At 45.7% G+C, this 20,612-nt stretch overlaps 1 protein-coding gene across 1 annotated transcript in view; it reads right to left on the bottom strand.

The window, feature by feature from the left end:
* Positions 1–1,676: 1,676 nt before the first annotated feature.
* Positions 1,677–20,612, bottom strand: part of LOC311521522 (uncharacterized protein) — a 31,167-nt gene continuing 12,231 nt past the window's right edge. Inside the window, exons 5-14 of the mRNA XM_084629850.1 lie at positions 18,332–18,527; positions 15,425–15,566; positions 13,891–14,052; positions 13,721–13,758; positions 12,715–12,741; positions 11,380–11,546; positions 10,282–10,670; positions 8,897–8,996; positions 7,950–8,118; positions 1,677–6,226 (exon numbers count right to left, since the gene is read on the bottom strand). Coding sequence (XP_084485976.1) covers positions 6,102–6,226; positions 7,950–8,118; positions 8,897–8,996; positions 10,282–10,670; positions 11,380–11,546; positions 12,715–12,741; positions 13,721–13,758; positions 13,891–14,052; positions 15,425–15,566; positions 18,332–18,527 — 1,515 coding nt within the window. The 3' untranslated portion in view covers positions 1,677–6,101. The remainder of the gene's footprint in view (positions 6,227–7,949; positions 8,119–8,896; positions 8,997–10,281; positions 10,671–11,379; positions 11,547–12,714; positions 12,742–13,720; positions 13,759–13,890; positions 14,053–15,424; positions 15,567–18,331; positions 18,528–20,612) is intronic.

Below are 20,612 nucleotides of genomic sequence, written 5' to 3'. Positions count from 1 at the left end.
AAAGCAAGTGATTTTGAAAGGAAACCCTCACCCTAATATGCATGGTGGACGAGCAAGTGACAGCCTTAGAAATTATAGTGACAAATAGTGAACAACTGATGCTGACGCTGTTTTTAAAAAATATAGTTTTCATACAATGTGACCAGTTTAAACTCAGGGCTGGTCTACACTAGAAAGGTTGACCCATCTACATTGCTCAGGGGTGTGAAAAATTCACACCCCTTGAGGGATGTAGTTAAGCTGATGGACGGCCCAGTGTAGACCGTGCTAGGTTGACGGAAGAATTCTTCCATCAACCTCGCTACCGCCTCTCAGGGAGGTGGATTTACTACTACAGTGATGGAAGAACCCCTCCTGTCACTAGTGAGTGTCTACACTGGGGTGGAAAGAATGTCAGGCTGTCTTACAAAACATATCCAGAGAGCATGTTAGCTTTGGGAGGAGCCTTCCTGTTCTTTGGTCACTGGATAAAAGTGCAAGGACACTTGTTTCTGCTGAGTGGAGCAATGAAAGGGGTAACAGGATGAAAAAGGGGGTAAAGGTAACTCTACAAAGGAAGTTGTAGATAATGTTTGCCTCAGACTTCTTTAAATTTTGGAAGAAATCCTGGACTGAGAGAACATTGCAGTGATTTCAGACGGTGAAATATATTTGATTTATATAGAAATGGGGCTCCTGTATCATTGCATTACTAAAGTATGTTGGGGTGAACATTGTTACAAAAGTTAGTGCCATCTATCCCTTCCTCTCCCTCACACATGCCAGACCACAGAGAGCTGATGTCACTTTTAATCGGCTTCTGTCTCATGACACGCTATCCGGTCCCATCGCCCCGGACTGGCTGATAGTCTCAAAGTTACAATTTTCATAATCAAAGAACTATTGGAAAATGTTTTCAAAACATCAGTACGTCTCTTGAATTTGCTTCTCAAATGCATATATATGTTATGTTCTTGGCACCAAAACTACTGTCATGTTTAACACTCCATTTTGAAATTAGTTAAATGCAAACAAAGTTGAAGTACCGGCACAGAGAAAAAAATGAAAGGTTAAGTCATTGTTATGTGCCCAGCTGTTGGAGTATCAGCTGTCACTCATTTAGTCCCAAAGTTAGTCACATTCCACACAAATTTGACATCCGCCTCATTTTATTGTTGAAAGTGTATTTACATCAGACATGAATAATCATGAAACTGAGGTTGTGGAAAGAGTATCACTAAAAAAAAAAAATCCCATGACATTTTAAGTTTCCTGTCTGAATAATTTTTGTCCCTTTTTGAATCTGCCACACCTTGTGTTATGCAGAGTATTGTTCTGTGTTTGGGTCTTGGCAGATTGAGAAGTATGCATAGTAGGCATCTCAGCTCTCGCATCCAAGCAGACCTTTATTATGCGTGTCAAGTTTCCCTCAGTGGAGACTTAAGTTTGTCCCTATGCTTCACAAATGGCAAGTGTACTTTTAATGTTGTAAAATGTCATAAAACCGTGCCAGTGTCACTCTAAAGAAAAGGCTCTCACATTCTGAACATTTCTGCTGTTTTTTTTCTTATTTCTTAGAGGGGTCTTGTTCTTACACTTGGACTTCACCAAATTGAGAGGTGGATACTACATAATAACCTTCAGTGTGTATTTCCTTCTTTTTCTCAGTTTAAAATTAGACTTGTAATGCCTCTTAAAATCCAGTTTTCTTTTGGCTTAATGGTGTAGTAAAACACAGCTGCAGACCTTGTAGCAGCTCTGCAAATGTAGCAGATACTTCCTTTGGCCAAGGCAGTGCCTCACCTGAACAAAGAAGCTTTTATGATTCCACTGCAATGGTAGTTGAGACATCTGCTAACACTGTAACTGGCCCTTTGTGGGGTGAAGAAAACTGAAATCTTCATAGCCATTTTATTGCTGCTTTGGATCTGGTATGGGGTTAGTTATCAAGTGGCTTTAGAATTCTGGCCATAATGAGAGTATTCTGGCTACTACAGGTGTGGAATATGCCCAGTGAATACACAGCCCTGATGGGGTTCTTTCATACGAACATTATATTTCATAAATGCATTGTCACCCTGCAGGAAGTACATTTCTGGATCATGAGTCATTTAGCTTTCACCCTCTAACATTGCCAGATGCTTGTATCAATTGTTTAAAATTCCTGTTCTCTTTTCTCTGATCTCCCAATATGTTAGGCCCTATATAAACATATAGGAAGGCACTGTCCCTGCCACAAGGAGTTTACAATTTAACATGACACTGAAGGGTGAGAGAAATGGTCAAACTGGAAATTGGCCATGGGTAAAATTATCAAAAGCTCCCAAGTCACTTAAGAGTTGAAGTTCATTTTCAAAAAGTGACTCAGGGCTTCTCTACACCCACAAGTCGTACTGCTCTCTAGTGTGGAGACAGTCGGACCAGAATAGAGGAGCTTTATACCAATATAGCTGTTTCTGTATGAGAATAGCTTAAGCTCTCCTGGTATAAGGCACTTTTATACTGGTATAACTCCAGCCACACTCGAGGTTGTACCGGTAAACTGGAATCACAGGAAACTATATCTGTTAACTATTTCAGTTAAGGGAGCGATTTTTTTTTTTATGCCACTACAAAGACTGGATAGACCAGGCTTTGGGCACTGGTGCACCCAAGTGCCTAAGTCACTTTTGAAAATAGGACTTCGGTGCTTTTGAAAATTTTACCCTATGCTTTAATACAGTCCCAGGTTATATTTTAATTATAAACTCTCCCAGTCTGCCCCTTCTGCCTAAACCCTTTTTAATTGGATTATTTCTTGTAAGTGGTACGTTAGAAGTGCCTCTTCAGGAAGGATTTAAATTAGTGGCCTTACAGAGCAGCTGAGGAAGTGCCCTCTGCACAGGGTGACATGGCAGAGAACTTGTCGTGGGAGTAAACAAATGGAGCACTGAGGCTGGCATTGGTGGAACGGAGAGCTCTAGAATGAGAGAGAGAGGTGGCTGCATAAAAAGGAGTAGGTTAATGCCGAGCCTTGATTAAAGAACTTCGTATTTGAAATGGTGGAGGAGGGGAGGCCAGGGAAGGATTACAAGAGGTGGTGACAGGATGACGTGGGGGGGAGGGTGTAAGGAAGCTGATCTTACCAGCTGTGATTTGTGGGAACTGGATGTGCGTGATGCCCCCCTTGTGGAGCAGGAGGTTTCAATAATTGAGGGAGAGAAATTGACTCCATGAAGCAATTGACTTAAGATACTGTAATGGCTTGTCATTAAGAATTGTTGAGATATGAGGCCTTGTCTTCACAGGACAGTAAAAGGTGTGTTAACTTGAGTTGACTAACTTGAGATAAAATGCTAGCAAAGACAAGGCAGTCTGTAGTTTCCACCTAAGTTAGAAGGTCACGTTAAAGAATGCTGCTGTAAAAATCATTTTCCTAGCCTGTTGCTTTGACTGTGTCACTCCTCTCTGTTCAGCTCTCCATTGCCTCTCCGTCCCCCCTCTATCACAGGAAACGGAAGTTGCTTGTCTTCACTTTCAAGGCCTATCCCTAGACCTATCCACTTTTAATCACAATCAAGATGTCAACTCCTTTGATTAACCAATGATGCCAACCTCCATTGCCCACTTACTACAATTTTTCAGATGCACCTTCTGCTTTCTCCCATGCCGGCCTTCGCACTTGGGAAGAACTCCCCATAAACATCCACAAAGTTACTGATTATCCTCCCGCAAATCCCTCCTTAAAGCTCTCCTTTACCATGGTGCTTACAAAAGACTTGACAATGGGTAGGCCACTTGTGTGGTGATACCCCTGCCTGTCATACTGACCAGAATAGCCTCATTGTTTCCTCATACTCCCCTATCTGTCTCTCTACCCATTTGTGGTCTCTTGCCTTATATTTTGCTAGTAAACTCTTTGTGGGGAGGGACTGTCTTTTTGTTCTCTTTGTATAGCACCTGGCACAATGGGGTCCTGATCTATAATTAGGGCTCCTAGGCAGTATGGTAATACAAATAATAATTACAAAGTGTCTTGTCTTCTCGAGGATTTTACCTTGAGTTAGCTAACTCAAATTAAGAATGCACCTTTTTTCATCGTGAAGACAAGGCCTGAGAAGTTCCTCATAGAAATGGTGGATACAAGCAGGTAATCAGACAGAGGGTCATTGAGAAATATTGTGGGGCTTATGGTCCAGGCTCAAAGGCCAGCCCATGATGCTACAGCTGAGAGGTTTGGAGCTAACAGATTTTCTGGAGCCCTGAACTCAGGTTAGATTCTTGTTGTCTGTGGAGGTGGGACTGGGAGTGAGCAGTTGGAATGAGTGAAGAGAAACAGAAGGCCGGCAACTTGGTACAGGGCTGGAGTGGCTCACTTGAGATTTCTGCAAAAGAGTGCTGTCTGTGTGTGGTTTGTTTGTACCACTCATCAAAGAAACTGAACCCTGTGTACATTTTATCAATAAACAGACTACAGCTAGAAAATACCCTGACCCTGATTCTCATCCATATGGGCTTGCCTTTAGGCGACCTGTTGGCCCTAGGGCTAACAATACTGTATACATGAAGTAGCTCATGCTTTCAGGGTGGGACTCTGGAGTCTGTAGATGCAGCACATGCTAGTGTAATTGTCTCACTGTGGCACAGCTGAATTCACATCGCTTGAAAAATGGAATATGTGATGGACAAAGCAGTTGCCCACTCTTTCCTTTGCGAGCCTGTGGCTTGGAGTATCTTGGTTTTATATTTTCTGCAGCTGATAACTCCCTCTCTTTCTCTCTTTGCATTTTGATACAATCATGGATCCCTTGATATGTATGTTGACGTTTTTTAAAACTTCTGATTTTTTAAAATGTTCTCATGGAGAAAAGAGGGAAAATCCCCAAACTGATCAACTCATAATACCTGAGTCCCTACACACATGCAGGGTGGACCAATAGGGGTGGGAGGAAAACCATGTTAGCAAGGTTTATCCATCGCTGAGTTCCTAGCTCTCATCCTCTTACTGAAAAACAATTTACAAATAAAAATTAAATTGTCAGTGGATGACTGTAATCTTTATCAATCTGGATGAAAATAGACCTAGCTATATTCTCTGTAAAAGCCTGCCTTGTAAGGTTTTTGAGTGAGAGAGAGAAATAAATGATATCAGTGAGCCTCACTGATTTCTTTCCAAAATGAGTAGGTACTCGTTGAACTCACCGCAAAATCCAACAGCTTTGAAGATGATCTTTCTTGCTTTGGTCCAAGCTTACATGTATTTTGTATAAGCTTATGTAGCCCTGCATGTTAATTTCACCGTTGGTTCTCCAACTCTTCTTAAGCATATCACTTCAGAAAAGAGTATCTTTCATAAAGCACCTTCCTTCCCAACAGCTAAATCTTGGTTCTACTTGGTACTCAAAATACTACATGCCCACCAGGAAGTGCTCCAGATCACTAAGCCCTGGATTGTATTCAAGAGCAGCTTGTTTATATAAGATGTTTCCTGTAAGTCATCAGTTCTTAGAGGTTAAGACTGAAGGTTTGTCTTCACGGCAGTGTTAGCTTGAGGTATAACTCAAGTATTGCCCCCAACCTGACAGCTGTCCACACACACAAATCTCTAGCTTGTTAGGTGATACTTTAAACCCTAGCTAGCTGGTCCGTTAGGGGGTGTAGTTTGAAGCTCTAGTGTGTCTGTTGCTCAAGCTAGCAATGCATTGGGGATGCAACTCAAGTTAGCACAATTCATTAGATGCTAATCCAATCTTCTGTGCAGCTTGAGTGTTTTTTCACAATGTGGTTACACTTACTTGAGCTAGGCGAACTTCAGAGGAATAACTTAAGCTATCTGTTGCAGTGAAGACAAGTCCTTAAGCAAACCACATCTAAAAGTCACAAGTATCCGGTGTTTTCCACATTCTTTTTTTAATCAATGTCATAGTGGATCCTAGAAGCACCCATACACCACTTGATTATGGACTTAGTGCCACCAGTGGTACCCGTACCAAACTCAGAAATGCTGCAATAAGCAATCTGCTCAGCATCGGATTCCCACAAACTTTGATGTTGCTCTCTCTCGGAATTTTCAGTTGTGTCCTTCAAGTGCAGTAATCTTCCCAACCATCTGACTTCCTTAAATGCCCTTTGCAGTGATAGTCTCATATTCTTAGGGATACATTCCTGTATGGCACCCCCACAAAGGACTTCTTCACCAGCAGAAAGACGACACACACCACTGTGCAGCCCAGCACTATCCCAACCACTAAGGCAGTGTAGTTGGTACCTGCAGGGAGGAGGGAGAGGAGGCAGATGTGATAAATGTATTCAGGAGCCTCTAGGGGAGAACCATTGGAGATTTAAAGTGCTGGAAGCTACTGTTTCACCCTGTGAAATCTTCTAAACACCAAAGTGCTAACCACTGGTTTATTTTGATACCGTCTCTATCTCGAAAAGAAACATGAAGAGGCAAAAATCCAATAAGCTGCCAACAAGCTCTAGTGTTCAAATGGTATTTTTGGGTGCATTGTGGTATTCATGAAAGTGAGGCACCAGTGTTAGCTTGAGGTATAACTCAAGTGTTGCTCCCAACCTGACAGCTGTCCGCACACAAAAATCTCTAGCTTGAGTTAGGTGGTACTTTAAACCCTAACTAGCTGGTCTGTCAGAGGGTGTAGGTTGAAGCTCTCGTGTAGGTGGAAGCTCTTTTCTTTTGAGAAGAGGCTGCTCTCCTTTTATAGATGTTCGTTGCTGTTGTTGAGGCACCTTTTTGTTTTGGCCCAGTTAGAATTTTCCCTAATAAGGTTGTCCCATGCCCTCACACACATGCAATAAGGCCTTCCATACCCCACCAATGGATATCATTATTTGTATTAACATCTCTCTATATTTAAAGATGTACAGGTTTACCTGGAGTATCCAAAGCAGCAGCTAAAGGAAAAGGACGTTAATATGGCAGTTTGTGCTTCATTGATAGTGGGTGGCATGTAAGTTTTGCCATCTCACTACATCGACGCTCTGGAGCCATGCCAAACTCTGCTGCTGCTTCTCAGGTGGCTAAGAAAGGGGTGGCTTTTCTTCAGTAATTGATGGAATGATCCCTATATATCCCTTCCTTACCTCTATAGTGCTACCGGGAGGCTTCAGGACTGTTATCTGGCTACAGCATCCCCTGTAGCTTGAGTACTGATGTACTCGGCATTGATTACTATGGCTTGTAGAAGCTTTTTGTCAGATAAGATGACTGATATGGGGAGTATTTGGTACTTGGTATTGCTCTGCTCAGTGGTATAGAGTCAGCTAGCCCACTTGCCTCTGAGTTTCATATTTTCACGTTCTGACCTTGCAGCATCACGGACTTATCTAGTATCTTGATGAGATTATGCAACATTGTGATGCTACCGATGAACACAAAAAGCTGCAATGCTCAAAACAATCCGGGGGACTCTTTGCCGTGTAAACCTGATTCACACACTGATGGACATCGGGATGATCCCATTTTTGTTTAAAAAAAAAAAAAAAAAAACTAAAATGAGGAATATCTAATATTTTACAAGAGGCAAGCTCCCTCCAATTTTGAGGGGTTGTCTGCACTATTGCCTATGGCTCTTCCATTACTGTGGAGATTACGATGCCTAAAGATTGCACAGCTTGGAAGTCTAAACGTAGAGTGACCGCTAACTCAGACAGGTCCAAATGCCACAATTCTATATTCTGGGCATAAGCCCACTCTGCCATTTTTGTAGAATCATGTTCTTGGCGATCATTGCAGTCCTCAAAAACCAAAGTCTTTGTGGTGGCGTGAAACCCTGTGCAAAAGGTGCACTCCTAGAGCGAGCTGCTGCTTGTTTCTGTTACATAAGGGCTATGAGATCTACAGTCCTATATTCTCAGTGGTGAGGTTGGTGCTTTGGGATAATACACCAACTGCCCCCAGCCTTCCCTCTAACAGCCTGTTTTAGAAGAGCCTATTAAGAGACAAATGCCTCAGAAATTGAATGACCTCTTACCACTGGAAGGGCCCTTGGTGATCCGGATTGGCCCAGCAGTGATCCGATGGATCTTTGTTTCTAGTATCTTCCATGGCGAATCATTGCTTTGGAAGGACCTGCACCGTGAAGGGCATAGCCTGGACCTGCTCAAGCTGCGACACAGCTTCACATCACAAGTTACAAACACCTAGAAACAAGGACAGCTGGCTTTAAGTCCTAGCAGCCTACGCCAACTCTCAGCCAGCAATGTAGCTGCAAGCCTCCTCTACCACAGCCTGGGAATTTTGACTATTCATGGTTCTGTGGCAGAATTTTCCCCTTGGATACACACTGCAGTTTTGCCATTTGTGTCACTCACTCTCCTGCATACTCCTGTATTTTGGGTGTGTATGAAACAAAGACCATTTTTGTGAAAAGGTTGTCCCGTTTTTCAACCAGTTCTGCTGCAGATGTTTCTGTGCGGCACTGTTTGCGCCTGTATTTCTGTGCATGTGCAGGGTGGGGAGTGACTTGTAGGCATAGTGGAGTTAATTTTCAGGAGCTGGATGGAGGAGAGTTTCTTTCATGTTTTATATGCTCTGTGGGAGGAGGAAGCTAGAAACCAGGTCACACATTTTTCAGAAGTGTATGGGGTATGAGAACTTACATTAGCGCCATGCATGGATGGCTGTGTGCCTGCGGGAGCTCTCTGGGTATGTAGGAAGAGGCATGGATGTGTATTCTTTTTCTCTGTGTCAGTGAGGGAACTATCTCTGTATTAATTTGTAGGAGGTGGATGGGAGAAGGTGTGTCCTTCATGTTTCTAATGTGTCCATTCTGGAGGAGCCTTTATACCCTATTTGCCCAGGATCAAGGCCTGTGGAACACCCTGGGTTTTCATCCCAATATCTCCCAAGAGCCCAGGGGTGTGGCAGTACTGAGCTGTCAGCTGTAGTCATATAAGAAGGAGCAAAGTGGTGAATCACCTCAGGAACGGTGTCGGCTACTGAGGAGAGCCTGAGGCTGTACACCTTGTCCTTGGAATCTTCCAGAATCACTTCTTTGGCTGCCTTGTAATTCAAGCATCTGCAAGGAAAAAGTACCATGAATAACTTTGCGACCAGTGTGGTCATTAACAATTGGTACCTCAAACCAGGGATTAATCAGTCTTGACTTTTCTATTTCTATATACATATGCAGGGAATGCACAGCCTAGATTCTGTGCTGTGCAGCTGAGAGGTGTGTCCGCCAGCCAGGGAGCTGTATTCTCTAGCTCAGAGGTGGGCAAACTGTGGCCCGCAGGACCGTCCTGCCTGGCCCTTGAGCTCCTCGCCGGGGAGGCTAGCCAGGGAGCTCCTGGCTGGCCCCTCCCCTGCTGTCTCCCCCTCCCCTGCAGTCATGCTGCCGGGCAGTGGGTCTTTGAGCTCCTGCTGCTCTGAGCGGCATGGTAAGGGGTGGGTGGGGGTTGGATAAGGGGCAGGAGGTCCTGGGGGGGTGGGGCAGTTAGGAGGCAGAGAGCAGGGGGCGGTTGGATATGGCGGAGGTTTGGGGGGGCAGTCAGGGGATGGGGAACAGGGGTGGTTGGATAGCGGGTGGGGTCATGGGAGGCCTGTCAGGGGGCAGGGGTGTGGATGGGGTCGGGGGGGCAGACAGGGAGCAGGGGGGGTTGGATAGGGGGTGCGGTCCCACAGGGGTGGCTAGGGGTGGGGGGCAATCAGGGACAGGGAGCAGGGGGGTTGGATGGGGGTGGGGTCCCAGAGGGGCTGTTAGGGGCGGGGGGTCCAGGGAGGGGGCAGACGGGGGGGTTGGATGGGTTGGGGGTTTTGAGAGGGGCTGTCAGGAGGTGGGAGGGGGAGGGGGCGGGGACCAGGCTGTTTGGGGAGGCATAGCTTTCCCTACCCAGCCCTCCATGCAGTTTCGCACCCCGATGTGGCCCTCATGCCAAAAAGTTTGCCCATCCCTGCTCTAGCTTGTTGCATTCTGGCCACAGTACTGGCTTGCTCTAACCTTCACCATCTGGTTACAGACTGTCAGGGACCATCTGCCAGCTGCAGATCCACTCTAGTCACACCCATACTGCCCTGATACATCCCCTGTGCCAATGGGAGTACAGGCTTCATATGTCATGCGGGGACCAATATTAGGGCAAGAGGGGAGGAGTGCTGTCTGCCTGGCCCTGTCAGTCCTTAGCACCTCTACTGAGCCTGACCGTGCCAACAGTGAAGGTGGTTTTTGGTGGTACAGATGGAAGTGGACTGAGACAACCAATTCTTCTCACAAAGGCCACTGATAGACCTCGGAGATGGTCATGAAGGCACTTAGTGACTTAGGCTGGATTTGAACTAGGGATGTGGAGGTGAAAGGCTCTTACCCTTTTTGTATGATGAAGATGCCATTGGAAGAGTCCTGGCTGCCTAGCACCTGACAGGATTGCACCACCAGCTGGGCATCAGCCAGGTCGCTCTTGGCCGACACACTGATAAATAACTGGTCATTGACGCTGGCATGAATGGAAGCCCCCTGTTCTAATGACCTCATCCCACCTGCAGTCTGTGTGCTGAATCTAATATCAAAGCTGAAGTTGCCAAAGCCTTTATCTGTGGGGCCCACAAAAGGGCAGTAGTTGCTGCCAGCTCCCTCCTCCTGTTTGGTGTATTTGCAGCTCACTGGGATGGCCAGGGTTTTCTTGAATGGACTGGACAATGCTCCTTGGTGTCGACCAATTATTTTGTTGGTGAAGATGAAGAAAGGTGGATCTTCCTGCAAAAACAGGAAGGGACAGAGATGTCAGAGTAAGAGTGAGGCGTTGAATGTTAATGCCCCAAAGACTTGGGGGAACACTTTCTCTGATGCAGGAGGGATTTCCCCAGGGAATTCCCATTAGCGTTTACAGAAATCTCAACAGCATTCATGGTGCAGAGGGTTTCAGAGGAAGGATGGTCTCATGGCTACGGCGCTGGGCTAGGATTCAATCTGGAGTTCTGGGCTCTGCCACAAGTTTTCTGTGTGACCTTGGGCAAGTCATTTAAACTCTGTGCCCTAGTCCCCCCTGCCCCTTGTATAATAGGAATAATACCACTCCAGTTCTTTCAGATTTTGTCTGTCTTGTCTGTTTACGCTGTATGTTCTTTAGGACAGGGACTGCCTGTCTGTGTCTGTGTCTGTGTGTACATGTACACACACCCATACAGAACCTAGTGCAATCCAGCCAGCAGCTGGGGGGTCTGACATATGTCGTTTTGCTGGTTATGCGCTTTGTCTCTCCAGTGCTTACTGGCTTGGCCGTGGCCAGTGCTTCTGCTGGTGCAGAAGCTTTGTTTGGTACCAGTGTAGCAGACTTAACTCCATGCACCCATGGACTATTGCTGTATTCCACCAAATCCTCTCCCCACCCTGGGCTACTCACCCATGGTGAACACAGATATCAGACAATTGTAAACCCCCAGCAGAGTGCTCTGGCAATCAGTACCTTCACCCTGGTTCCACACACATCAAGTGGGATCTTGACTAGAAGGTGCGTGCTGTTGCTGCTGATCAGGCATTCAGGGTTATTCTTCTGAAGATCACTTTCCTGCACGTCTCCTAAACTAGATCGGGGAACAGAGAGCTGCATTCGATCCTCAAGACACAGCAGAACTGAGAAAAGGAGGTGCCAAACAAGGAGAGAAAAAGCTTTCAAAAGGGAGAAAGTCCACTGCTGAAACAAGGAGGAGGGCGTAGCAGTTCTCATTTATGAGATCCACTGCGTTCTTCTGCTGTCAATAGGCATTCACAATTTTTTAAAAATGGGAACAGAGGTGCATTAAATAGTGGAGGACCTTAGATTCTGCTAAAGTTTCATTCTTTAATTGTTCTGAAGGCGATGCAATGGGCCACACCTCAGCTGCTGGAAATCAGTGTCGTTTTGCTGAAGTCAATGGAACCATGCTAATTCACACTAACTGAGGATGTGGGCCATTTAATCTACTTCAGTACTATTAAACAGAAGGAAACTTTAGCATGATTCTCTCAGTCTCCTCCTTTCTTGATTCTCTGCACTGGTTCTTCGACATTAAGGACTGGCTAACCTCGGCCCAGTGTCGTTTTTGGAGACATTCCACATTTTCAGGAAAGGAAGAAATATTTCTCTGCTGGGTTTTTTGTTTGTTTTTTTTTTAATGGCAGCTGTATGAAGGTGCTTGGAGGTTTGGGCTATTACACTTTGTCCTGGGGATGGGCTAGTGATCTTCTTCCTTGGGAACAGAACGTAAAATAGGAATAGCCATATTGAATCAGCAGCGGGCCCTCTAGTCTTGTATCGTGGCAGTTCTGCCTTTCCCCCAGCACTGTTGTGGTAGGTGGCCTCTTCCCAGAAAGCCTAGTGGGACTGAAACCAATACCATGTACCAGCAACTCTATTCCCTCAATGGATTGTGCTCAGCCCCTTTCCTCGGGATGCAATGGGGGGAGGTTTCCTGCACCGTCTTCCTTCCTTTCTTGCACATCAACACAGGGCTGGGCACAATCTAGCAAAATCTGAGCTTTCTGCAAACATGAGAGAAAGGTGAAACCTCTGATTTTGGATTACTACTTTTAAATAGACAAAGCAGCTGTCTGTGGCCTGGAGCATCTATGGGAAAGGCAGACTGGGATTTTTCAAACACCCCACAAGCTGGCGCTCTTGCACCACAAAAACCTCTACATTTATAGTCAGCCAATGCCATACTTGATTAATAAAAGATGAAATGCAGAAGCAAAGTGTTAGGGGTTGCAAGTAAACTTCTCTCTACTAATTCCTAGCGTGTTAAATGCTACTTTTATTTACCTGTGCCCTGTGGGTAATCAGCAGCTTCTGCAAGAGAGAGGAAGATGAAAAACCTATTAAAGAACCCCCTTTGGCAATAGTATGCAATAGGTATTCATTTGCAATTAATATTAAACTCAGTTGGTGAGCGGGGGGTTGCAGACACAGCTGGCCCTTGCCATGTGCTATGGCTGCTGCTGCATTAAGTCCCACTCTCCAGAACCACAGGGAAGAGGAGGGCAGGCTCACTAGCCATGAAGTCAACTGCCTACGCTTTTCTTATGCCCACCTTTCAAACCTTCAGCCAGTGACAGAAGCCTTGGCTTCCCTACCCCAGTGCCCTATAATAACATGTACCCAGCCCCGCTGACACTCCCCCGCCCCCTCCCGCTGACACAGTTAGCCTGCATGCGTCGCCTTAATGGCAAGCCCCCCCAACCCTGACCTACCCAGCTAAACTGCTAAATACGCCCTCTCCCGTGGGTTACGTATGTCTGCCTGCCTGCCTGCCACCCGCACCTCTTTCTGTGCACAAAACCTAGAGCCAGCATATCTGGGCTAGTCACTCACTCGCAACCCTTGTGGGTAAGGGGCCAGGTCAGCAGTTTAGTTTGTTTGATGAGTTCCTAGTTTTATGGTGAATCAGCTTGAAGGTAAAACAGATCTCCTGCTGTCCTAGACAAACGTGCAACCAGCAATGAGGTGGTGAGGGCACTAGGGGAAAGGAGTTCACTGGAGCGACAAGTCACCTGGAGCTAAGGAATGTGATTTTACACTGACCCAGGGGAGAAAGCTCCTATTCATCCCTGCAATGTAACATCACACTGAACATCCAGCGGTGTCTTATGATTGAAATGGGCTCAAGCTGCAGCAAGCTCAAGATATACCGTGCTTCCTGTGAAATCTGCATTTCTGCATGTAGAACTGACCCAGACTGCTGCCCTAATGACGAGGGATTTGCAATTATCACACAGACTGATGGGAAAATATGAGAGATGACAGAAAACAACCCTTCTCAGATACTCACTCTGCACAATCCAAATGCATCTGAGCTCAGACTGTAATCTAGACACCAAAGAAGAAGCAAAGAGGATAAAGTCACATGCCAAGCAGAGCAGGTCAGACCTTAAGCCACCCTAGTTACCCTGAAATTAATGCAGAACAGCTGTGCTCACAATGGCCTTTGACAGTTCTCACCCAGACAATGTGCTGGCCACAAAACATACAGGAACCTGGCGCAATCTCACAGGGTTCATGCTCTCCCAGGTGATATTCACAGACACAGTGCAGAGATCGTCTGCCATCCACGGACCCAGTGTGTGCAGCCCATAAGGACCCAGAACCTGCAAGTCCGCCATCCTGCAGGAAAAGATCAAGGGGTTGCGTTTCAAGCCCTGAGGATCATCCAAATGTGAGCCTGGCACTGAGCTGAGAGGGCAGATCATGTCAGCGCAGCAGATAATGACATAGATGCAGTATTGATTGCCATCAGGCTGGATTTATTAATTCAGCTGCACACCTGTACCTTCTGTGCAGGGTCATGAATAATGCTGTGCAAGACCTGTCTGCACTGGTACTGCCGATATCCTACAGGTCACTATCATGGGCATAAAATACCAGGTGTGCCTAGTTTATCTTGCAGCCCAGGCACTGGGTAAGGTATGGTTTGCTTTTCAATAAGTGCTAGAGAATATAATTTTGAGCGGCCTTTCCAAGACTTTCAGAGCAAAGTTACAGAACCCAACACTCCTCTGCAGAAAGGAATAAAAAAAGAATGGGAGCTTCCACTGCAGTCAACGCTGGCTGATCCACTGCCCCAGCTCTGCCCACACAGCACCTATAATCCCCCAGGGTAAGACATGCCATTATATGCAATCCAATTGCTGCCACAGCAGATGCAGAACAAGAAAGAGAGAGCTCTAACAGCGTGTTACTAACGGGCCTGATGAAGAACTAATAGTCTGGGCAACACGCCATGAGAAACGTACCCAGGAAATTTAGGGCCTGATCTAAAGCCCCCTGAAGTCAGTGGAGTCTCTACTCCCATTGACCAATGGGCTTTGGATCAGGCCCTACAGTTGCATAATGTCTGTCTATGCTCAACAGATAGGAAAGACAAAGGTGATCAATTTATTGTCAGTGTATTGGATCAGTAATGGTTAGAGAAGGAAAAGGCCAATTAGATCACCCTTCTAAATTGTCGGCCAGGGCACAATATAGTCCCTGTATTAAGTAGACATCAGATATTGAACTGATACTGCATGTTGTCCTACAAGCATTACAAACCAGAAATCAAGTTGGCGCATAAGTGCATGACATTTATTTATCCTCTCATTGCAGAACAACTGGTGCTGTGGAAGGTACCAAGTTGCTCGCCTTGGAGAATGAAGTCCTCCTCTACTACCCACAGAACAGGTGGCTGCAGTGCAGTTTTCCCCAGTCTGAGCCATGCTTTAACATGCGTTAACTCACAACACGAAATTCTGGTGCAGACCTGCCACACACACACTGGTTTGCTGATTGTGGCTGCAGATCCTGTAAGGTTCTGGTGTCTGCTGAGCCAGTGGGACTTAAGGACACTCAGCGCCTTGCAGGATCAAGCTCTGAACGCGCAGCATGTTAGCGATGATGAAGCCTGCAAGGGCTGGCATTGTGTTCTCTGGGCTGGGTAGGCCTTGGTCCTGTTGTGGGGTTCAGTTTAGCTATGCGGCCTCTCTTCCATTTCAGTCACCTTTCTCCTGCGCTGACGGCCATCGCTGTGAAGGAAACGTCCTCATAGGGCAGCACGCTGATCCTGTCCCCATCGCTTGGGGTTGGGCTGATAAATATTGGCCTTCTAATTCCAAAGGCACAGTCATCTACTGGCTTCTCCACTGGGAAACAAAACAGGAGCATGTTGTCTTAAAGCCAGTTCCTTTGGTCTACTGAGACCCTTTTTATCCCCCTCCCTACACACACACATCCCAATAATACCTGTGATGGCTTATAGGGGAGGACATCTACGTCTTCCCAACCCCCATCCTCAAAGGTATATTCCCTTACTATATCATGGGAGCTGTCAGAGTAGCAGCCATGTTAATCTGTATCTGCAAAAAGAAAAGGAGGACTTGTGGCACCTTAGAGACTAACAAATGTATTTGAGCATAAGCTTTTGTGAGCTACGGCTCACTTCATCGGATGCATTCAGTGGAAAATACAGTGGGGAGATTTATATACACAGAGAACATGAAACAATGGGTGTTACCATACACACTGTAATGAGAGTGATCAGGTAAGGTGAGCTATTACCAGCAGGAGAGCGGGGGTGGGGGGGATACCTTTTGTAGTGATAATCAAGGTGGGCCATTTCCAGCAGTTGACAAGAACCATCTGAGGAACAGCGGGGGGGACCCATGGAAAAGAAGCCCTGGAGGAATTCCACCATGATTTCAACAATTTCCATCCCACCATCAACCTCAGCCTGGACCAATCCAGACAAGAGATCCACTTCCTGGACACTACGGTGCTAATAAGCGATGGTCACACAAACGCCACCCTATACCGGAAACCTACTGACCGCTATGTTTACCTACGTGCCTCCAGCTTTCATCCAGACCACACCACACGATCCATTGTCTACAGTCAAGCTCTACGTTACAACCGCATTTGCTCCAACCCCTCAGACAGAGACAAACACCTACAAGATCTCTATCAAGCATTCTTACAACTACAATACCCACCTGCTGAAGTGAAGAAACAGATTGACAGAGCCAGAAGAGTACCCAGAAGTCAGCTACTACAGGACAGGCCCAACAAAGAAAATAACAGAATGCCACTAGCCGTCACCTTCAGCCCCCAACTAAAACCTCTCCAACGCATCATCAAGGATCTACAAGCTATCCTGAAGGACGACCCATCACTCTCACAGATCTTGGGAGACAGGCCAGTCCTTGCTTACAGACAGCCCCCCAGCCTGAAGCAAATACTCACCAGCAACCACACACCACACAACAGAACCACTAACCCAGGAACCTATCCTTGCAACAAAGCCCGTTGCCAACTGTGTCTACATATCTATTCAGGGGACACCATCATAGGGCCTAATCACATCAGCCACACTATCAGAGGCTCGTTCACCTGCACATCCACCAATGTGATATGCCATCATGTGTCAGCAATGCCCCTCTGCCATGTACATTGGCCAAACTGGACAGTCTCTACGTAAAAGAATAAATGGACACAAATCAGACGTCAAGAATAAAAACATTAAAAAACCAGTCGGAGAACACTTCAATCTCTTTGGTCACTCGATTACAGACCTAAAAGTGGCAATTCTTCAACAAAAAAACTTCAAAAACAGACTCCGAGAGACTGCTGAATTGGAATTAATTTGCAAACTGAATACAATTAACTTAGGCTTGAATAAAGATTGGGAGTGGATGTGTCATTACACAAAGTAAAACTATTTCCGCATGTTTATTTCCTCCCCCACTGTTCCTCAGCGTTCTTGTCAACTGCTGGAAATGGCCCACCTTGATTACCACTACAAAAGGTATTTTCTCCCCCCGCTCTCCTGCTGGTAATAGCTCACCTTAAGTGATCACTCTGAGCTGTAGCTCACGAAAGCTTATGCTCAAATAAATTGGTTAGTCTCTAAGGTGCCACAAGTACTCCTTTTCTCTTGTTACAGTGTGTATGGTAACACCCATTGTTTCATGTTCTCTGTGTATATAAATCTCCCCACTGTATTTTCCACTGAATGCATCCGATGAAGTGAGCTGTAGCTCACAAGAGCTTATGCTCAAATACATTTGTTAGTCTCTAAGGTGCCACAAGTCGTCCTTTTCTTTTTATATCATGGGAGTTAGGCACCTAAATGCCTTTGAGGACCTGGGACCCCCTACCTACAGTAATACAGCCATCTCCAGTGTCCTCCTTTCATTCTCCATCCTGATGGGCATCCTGGCTCATCTGAATATAATTCAGGATGAACACCAGAGGATACCTCTGACAGAGGATATAGGCTGACAGGAATGCTGAGCTATTGCTCCAAGTTATAACAGAAATAGTTTTATTTCTATTTCAGTTATTTTAGTACACAGGTGATCTCCTGAAGATCCAGTAACTGATTTGATGTTTGTTCCTCCAATCATTAAACTAGTTTGTGGGATGAATGGCACATTTTGATTCCCCCCACTCCCCACACATACACATATACATTTTCTCCTCTTGTTTAGAAAACTGAAGTGGGCAAACCTGTGACAATGCACCATCAGGTGTTAATAGTAACATATAATGTCATAGGTAGAAGGTGATGACATCATAACCGATTACTACAATAACTAAGATACCATGAATGTAAAATTTGATACCACAGCTCTGCTAATAGTTCTGATGTCATACAAAGAAGGTGTGACATCACATTGTGAGGTAGGCAGAAGGAACCAATCGTTAGGGAGACAAATTCTGCTTCCGTATAAGATTTCCCAATAAGTCAATGTTTGTCTGAGAAAATTCCCAATAGATAGACACAGGAATGGCGTATAAATATTTATTTTTTTCACAATTTTGATAAGTCATGGAAGTTAATTGGGGAAGAAGTTCCCTGGGCTGACACTTCAGTCCTTATAGTGCACATACTTGGGACTGGCACTGTTACCTGTTAAGGTGAACTGAAGTGGGACAGAACTTAGGGCTTCATTCCAGCCCTGTCCTGAAGCATTGTATGGATGAATCTCATGCATCCCATCCTCAAATTTCAGGACCACCGTTTTCCTGGGGAAATCCTCCACCATCAGCTCCACCGGGTAGGTGCCTTCGGAGCCCATTCCGTCGTACATAAGGGTGCATCCATCCTGAAGCCAAAAGAAAGATCAGTCAGAAGCTGTGCAGGTTACAGGGCCTCAATTTTATCCTTCGATGCCAATCTCAGCTCACGGTCTCAAACCCATATTTCGCAATCTACACGATGGATTGGAGCAGGAGCACTGTGGCTTCAGCACCTTGTGTTCAGCTCTGCAATGGAGCCCAATTCAAAGACATGCGGACTAGAGCAGGAGGCCCAAAAACAAGGCTCCCAGTGTGAATTCGGACAGGTGAGAACCTGATGGAGTGGTTAGATGTTGGGTGCTGTGCAGCTGGCATTAGAGTAAATGCTTTGGGGTGGGAAGAATCTTTGTGTTCTATTTGTACAGGGCCTATCACAATAGGGTCCTGTTCCATGGCTGGGGCTATTTGGTGCACTGTAATAAAAAATTAATAATAATAATAATTAATAGGAGCGCCTCAGGCAGGATCTCCTAAGCAAAGGACTTGACTACTTTTTATTGAGTATATTAAAAGGCTAGTGCTATTTCCTGATGTGCTTTCTTTTTTTAATCATATTACTATCAAATATTTAACTGCCTGAGAACTGCAATTAAAATAGCATTTTAAAATGTGCATGTAGATAAAAAACTAAAAGATTAGGTTATCAGATTATTATTGTATTTTTTGTTTTTATTTTTATTTTTGTTTTGCAAAAACACTCAAAGGCCCCCGTCAAGATCAGGGCCTTGTTGTAATAGGTACTGCACGTGTTGTAGGTAGGAAGGCACAGCCACCTGCTTGGTACTTGTCACTTGAATGAAGATACCAAGAAAATCTTCCCCAGTTCCAGCTTTACATTTTCGCCACACTTTGCCAGAATTGGCATGGAGATCTCTGGGACATATTTCTGCTCTCCAGATGTTTACAGGGGTGCCTCTTAGACTTGCCAAATGAGCTGCCACATTGAGATGTTGTCTCTGTTCAGAACGTGGACTCATCCAGCTGAGAGATGGAGAAGACCAACATGCACTTGGTGTGTTCTAACAGGAACAATACCTATTGCTGTTAGAAGGAGTGAACAGGCTCAGAAAGAAAACTAAACGGGATCTGCTCTGAAATCTCAAACCAAGCCTCTTTTGAGATTTAAACAAAGTTAAGGAAGGACCCAGGAGAACTGAGTATGGTTAAGGCACTGTGGTAGGACCCACAAAATTGGGGTTAAATTCCTGGTTCTGTCACCGGACTCCCAGAATGACCTTGGACAAGTCTCTTAGAGCCAGATTTGTCAAAAGTACTTAGTCATCTAAAGTTGTAGACGGATGCCTGGTAAGGTTTTCAACAGTGATTTCAAGTGACTCGGCAGTGGTTGTGTGCCGTCTCTGTGTGCAGGGCATGCCCTACATTTCCCCAAAAACGGGGTCCAACTGGCAGCCCTGAGGACAGTCCTGTCTGGCCCCCCAAAGTGCATTGTAGAACAAAATGGTGTCCTCTGCTCAGCATGACTTCCCATCCCATGCACCATTCATGTGAGGTCGTAGCGCATGGAGAACGCTATTTTGGACTCCCAATAAAGCATGTAGATGCTGGAACTAGGGGTGTGTGTGTGGGGGGGTGCTGCTGCACCCTGTGGCTTGAAGTAGTTTCCATTATATACAGGGCTTACAGTTTGGTTCAATGGCTCTCAGCTCCCCCACTACACAAATGGTTCCAGACCCCTGCTAGGGCATGCAAATGTAGCATTGCATGCCTTCCTGAAATGTCACGGCACTCCACTGCTGAGCATTTTGAAAATCCCACCTATCGGCACCCACTGGGCACCTAAACACCTCTAAAAACCTGGCCCTTAATCTCTCTGCACCTCAGCTCCCCAGGTGTAAAACAGGGATGATGACAAGGCTTCCTTTGCCTGGGTTGTCTATTTAGATCACACACTTTGGAGCAGGGGCTGTCTCTTACTCTGTGTGTGTACAGCACCCAGCAGCATGGGGCCCTGACATAGGCTGAGGCCTTTCAGTGCTACTGTGCCTAAGGCAGTAATGATAATGTTTTGGCTAAGTGTGACAGCAGGAGCTGGCCTTTTAAGAGCAGGAGCTCCACTAGTGTTTGGTTTTCTCATGGGACTTGGGATGGAG

Source organism: Lepidochelys olivacea (assembly GCF_965140295.1).
Source record: "Lepidochelys olivacea isolate rLepOli2 genome assembly, chromosome: 6".
In the NCBI taxonomy this organism is placed as follows: Eukaryota; Metazoa; Chordata; order Testudines; family Cheloniidae; genus Lepidochelys; species Lepidochelys olivacea.
The sequence above is the reverse complement of the archived record's forward strand: the minus strand, read 5'-3'. Positions and strand labels throughout refer to the sequence as shown.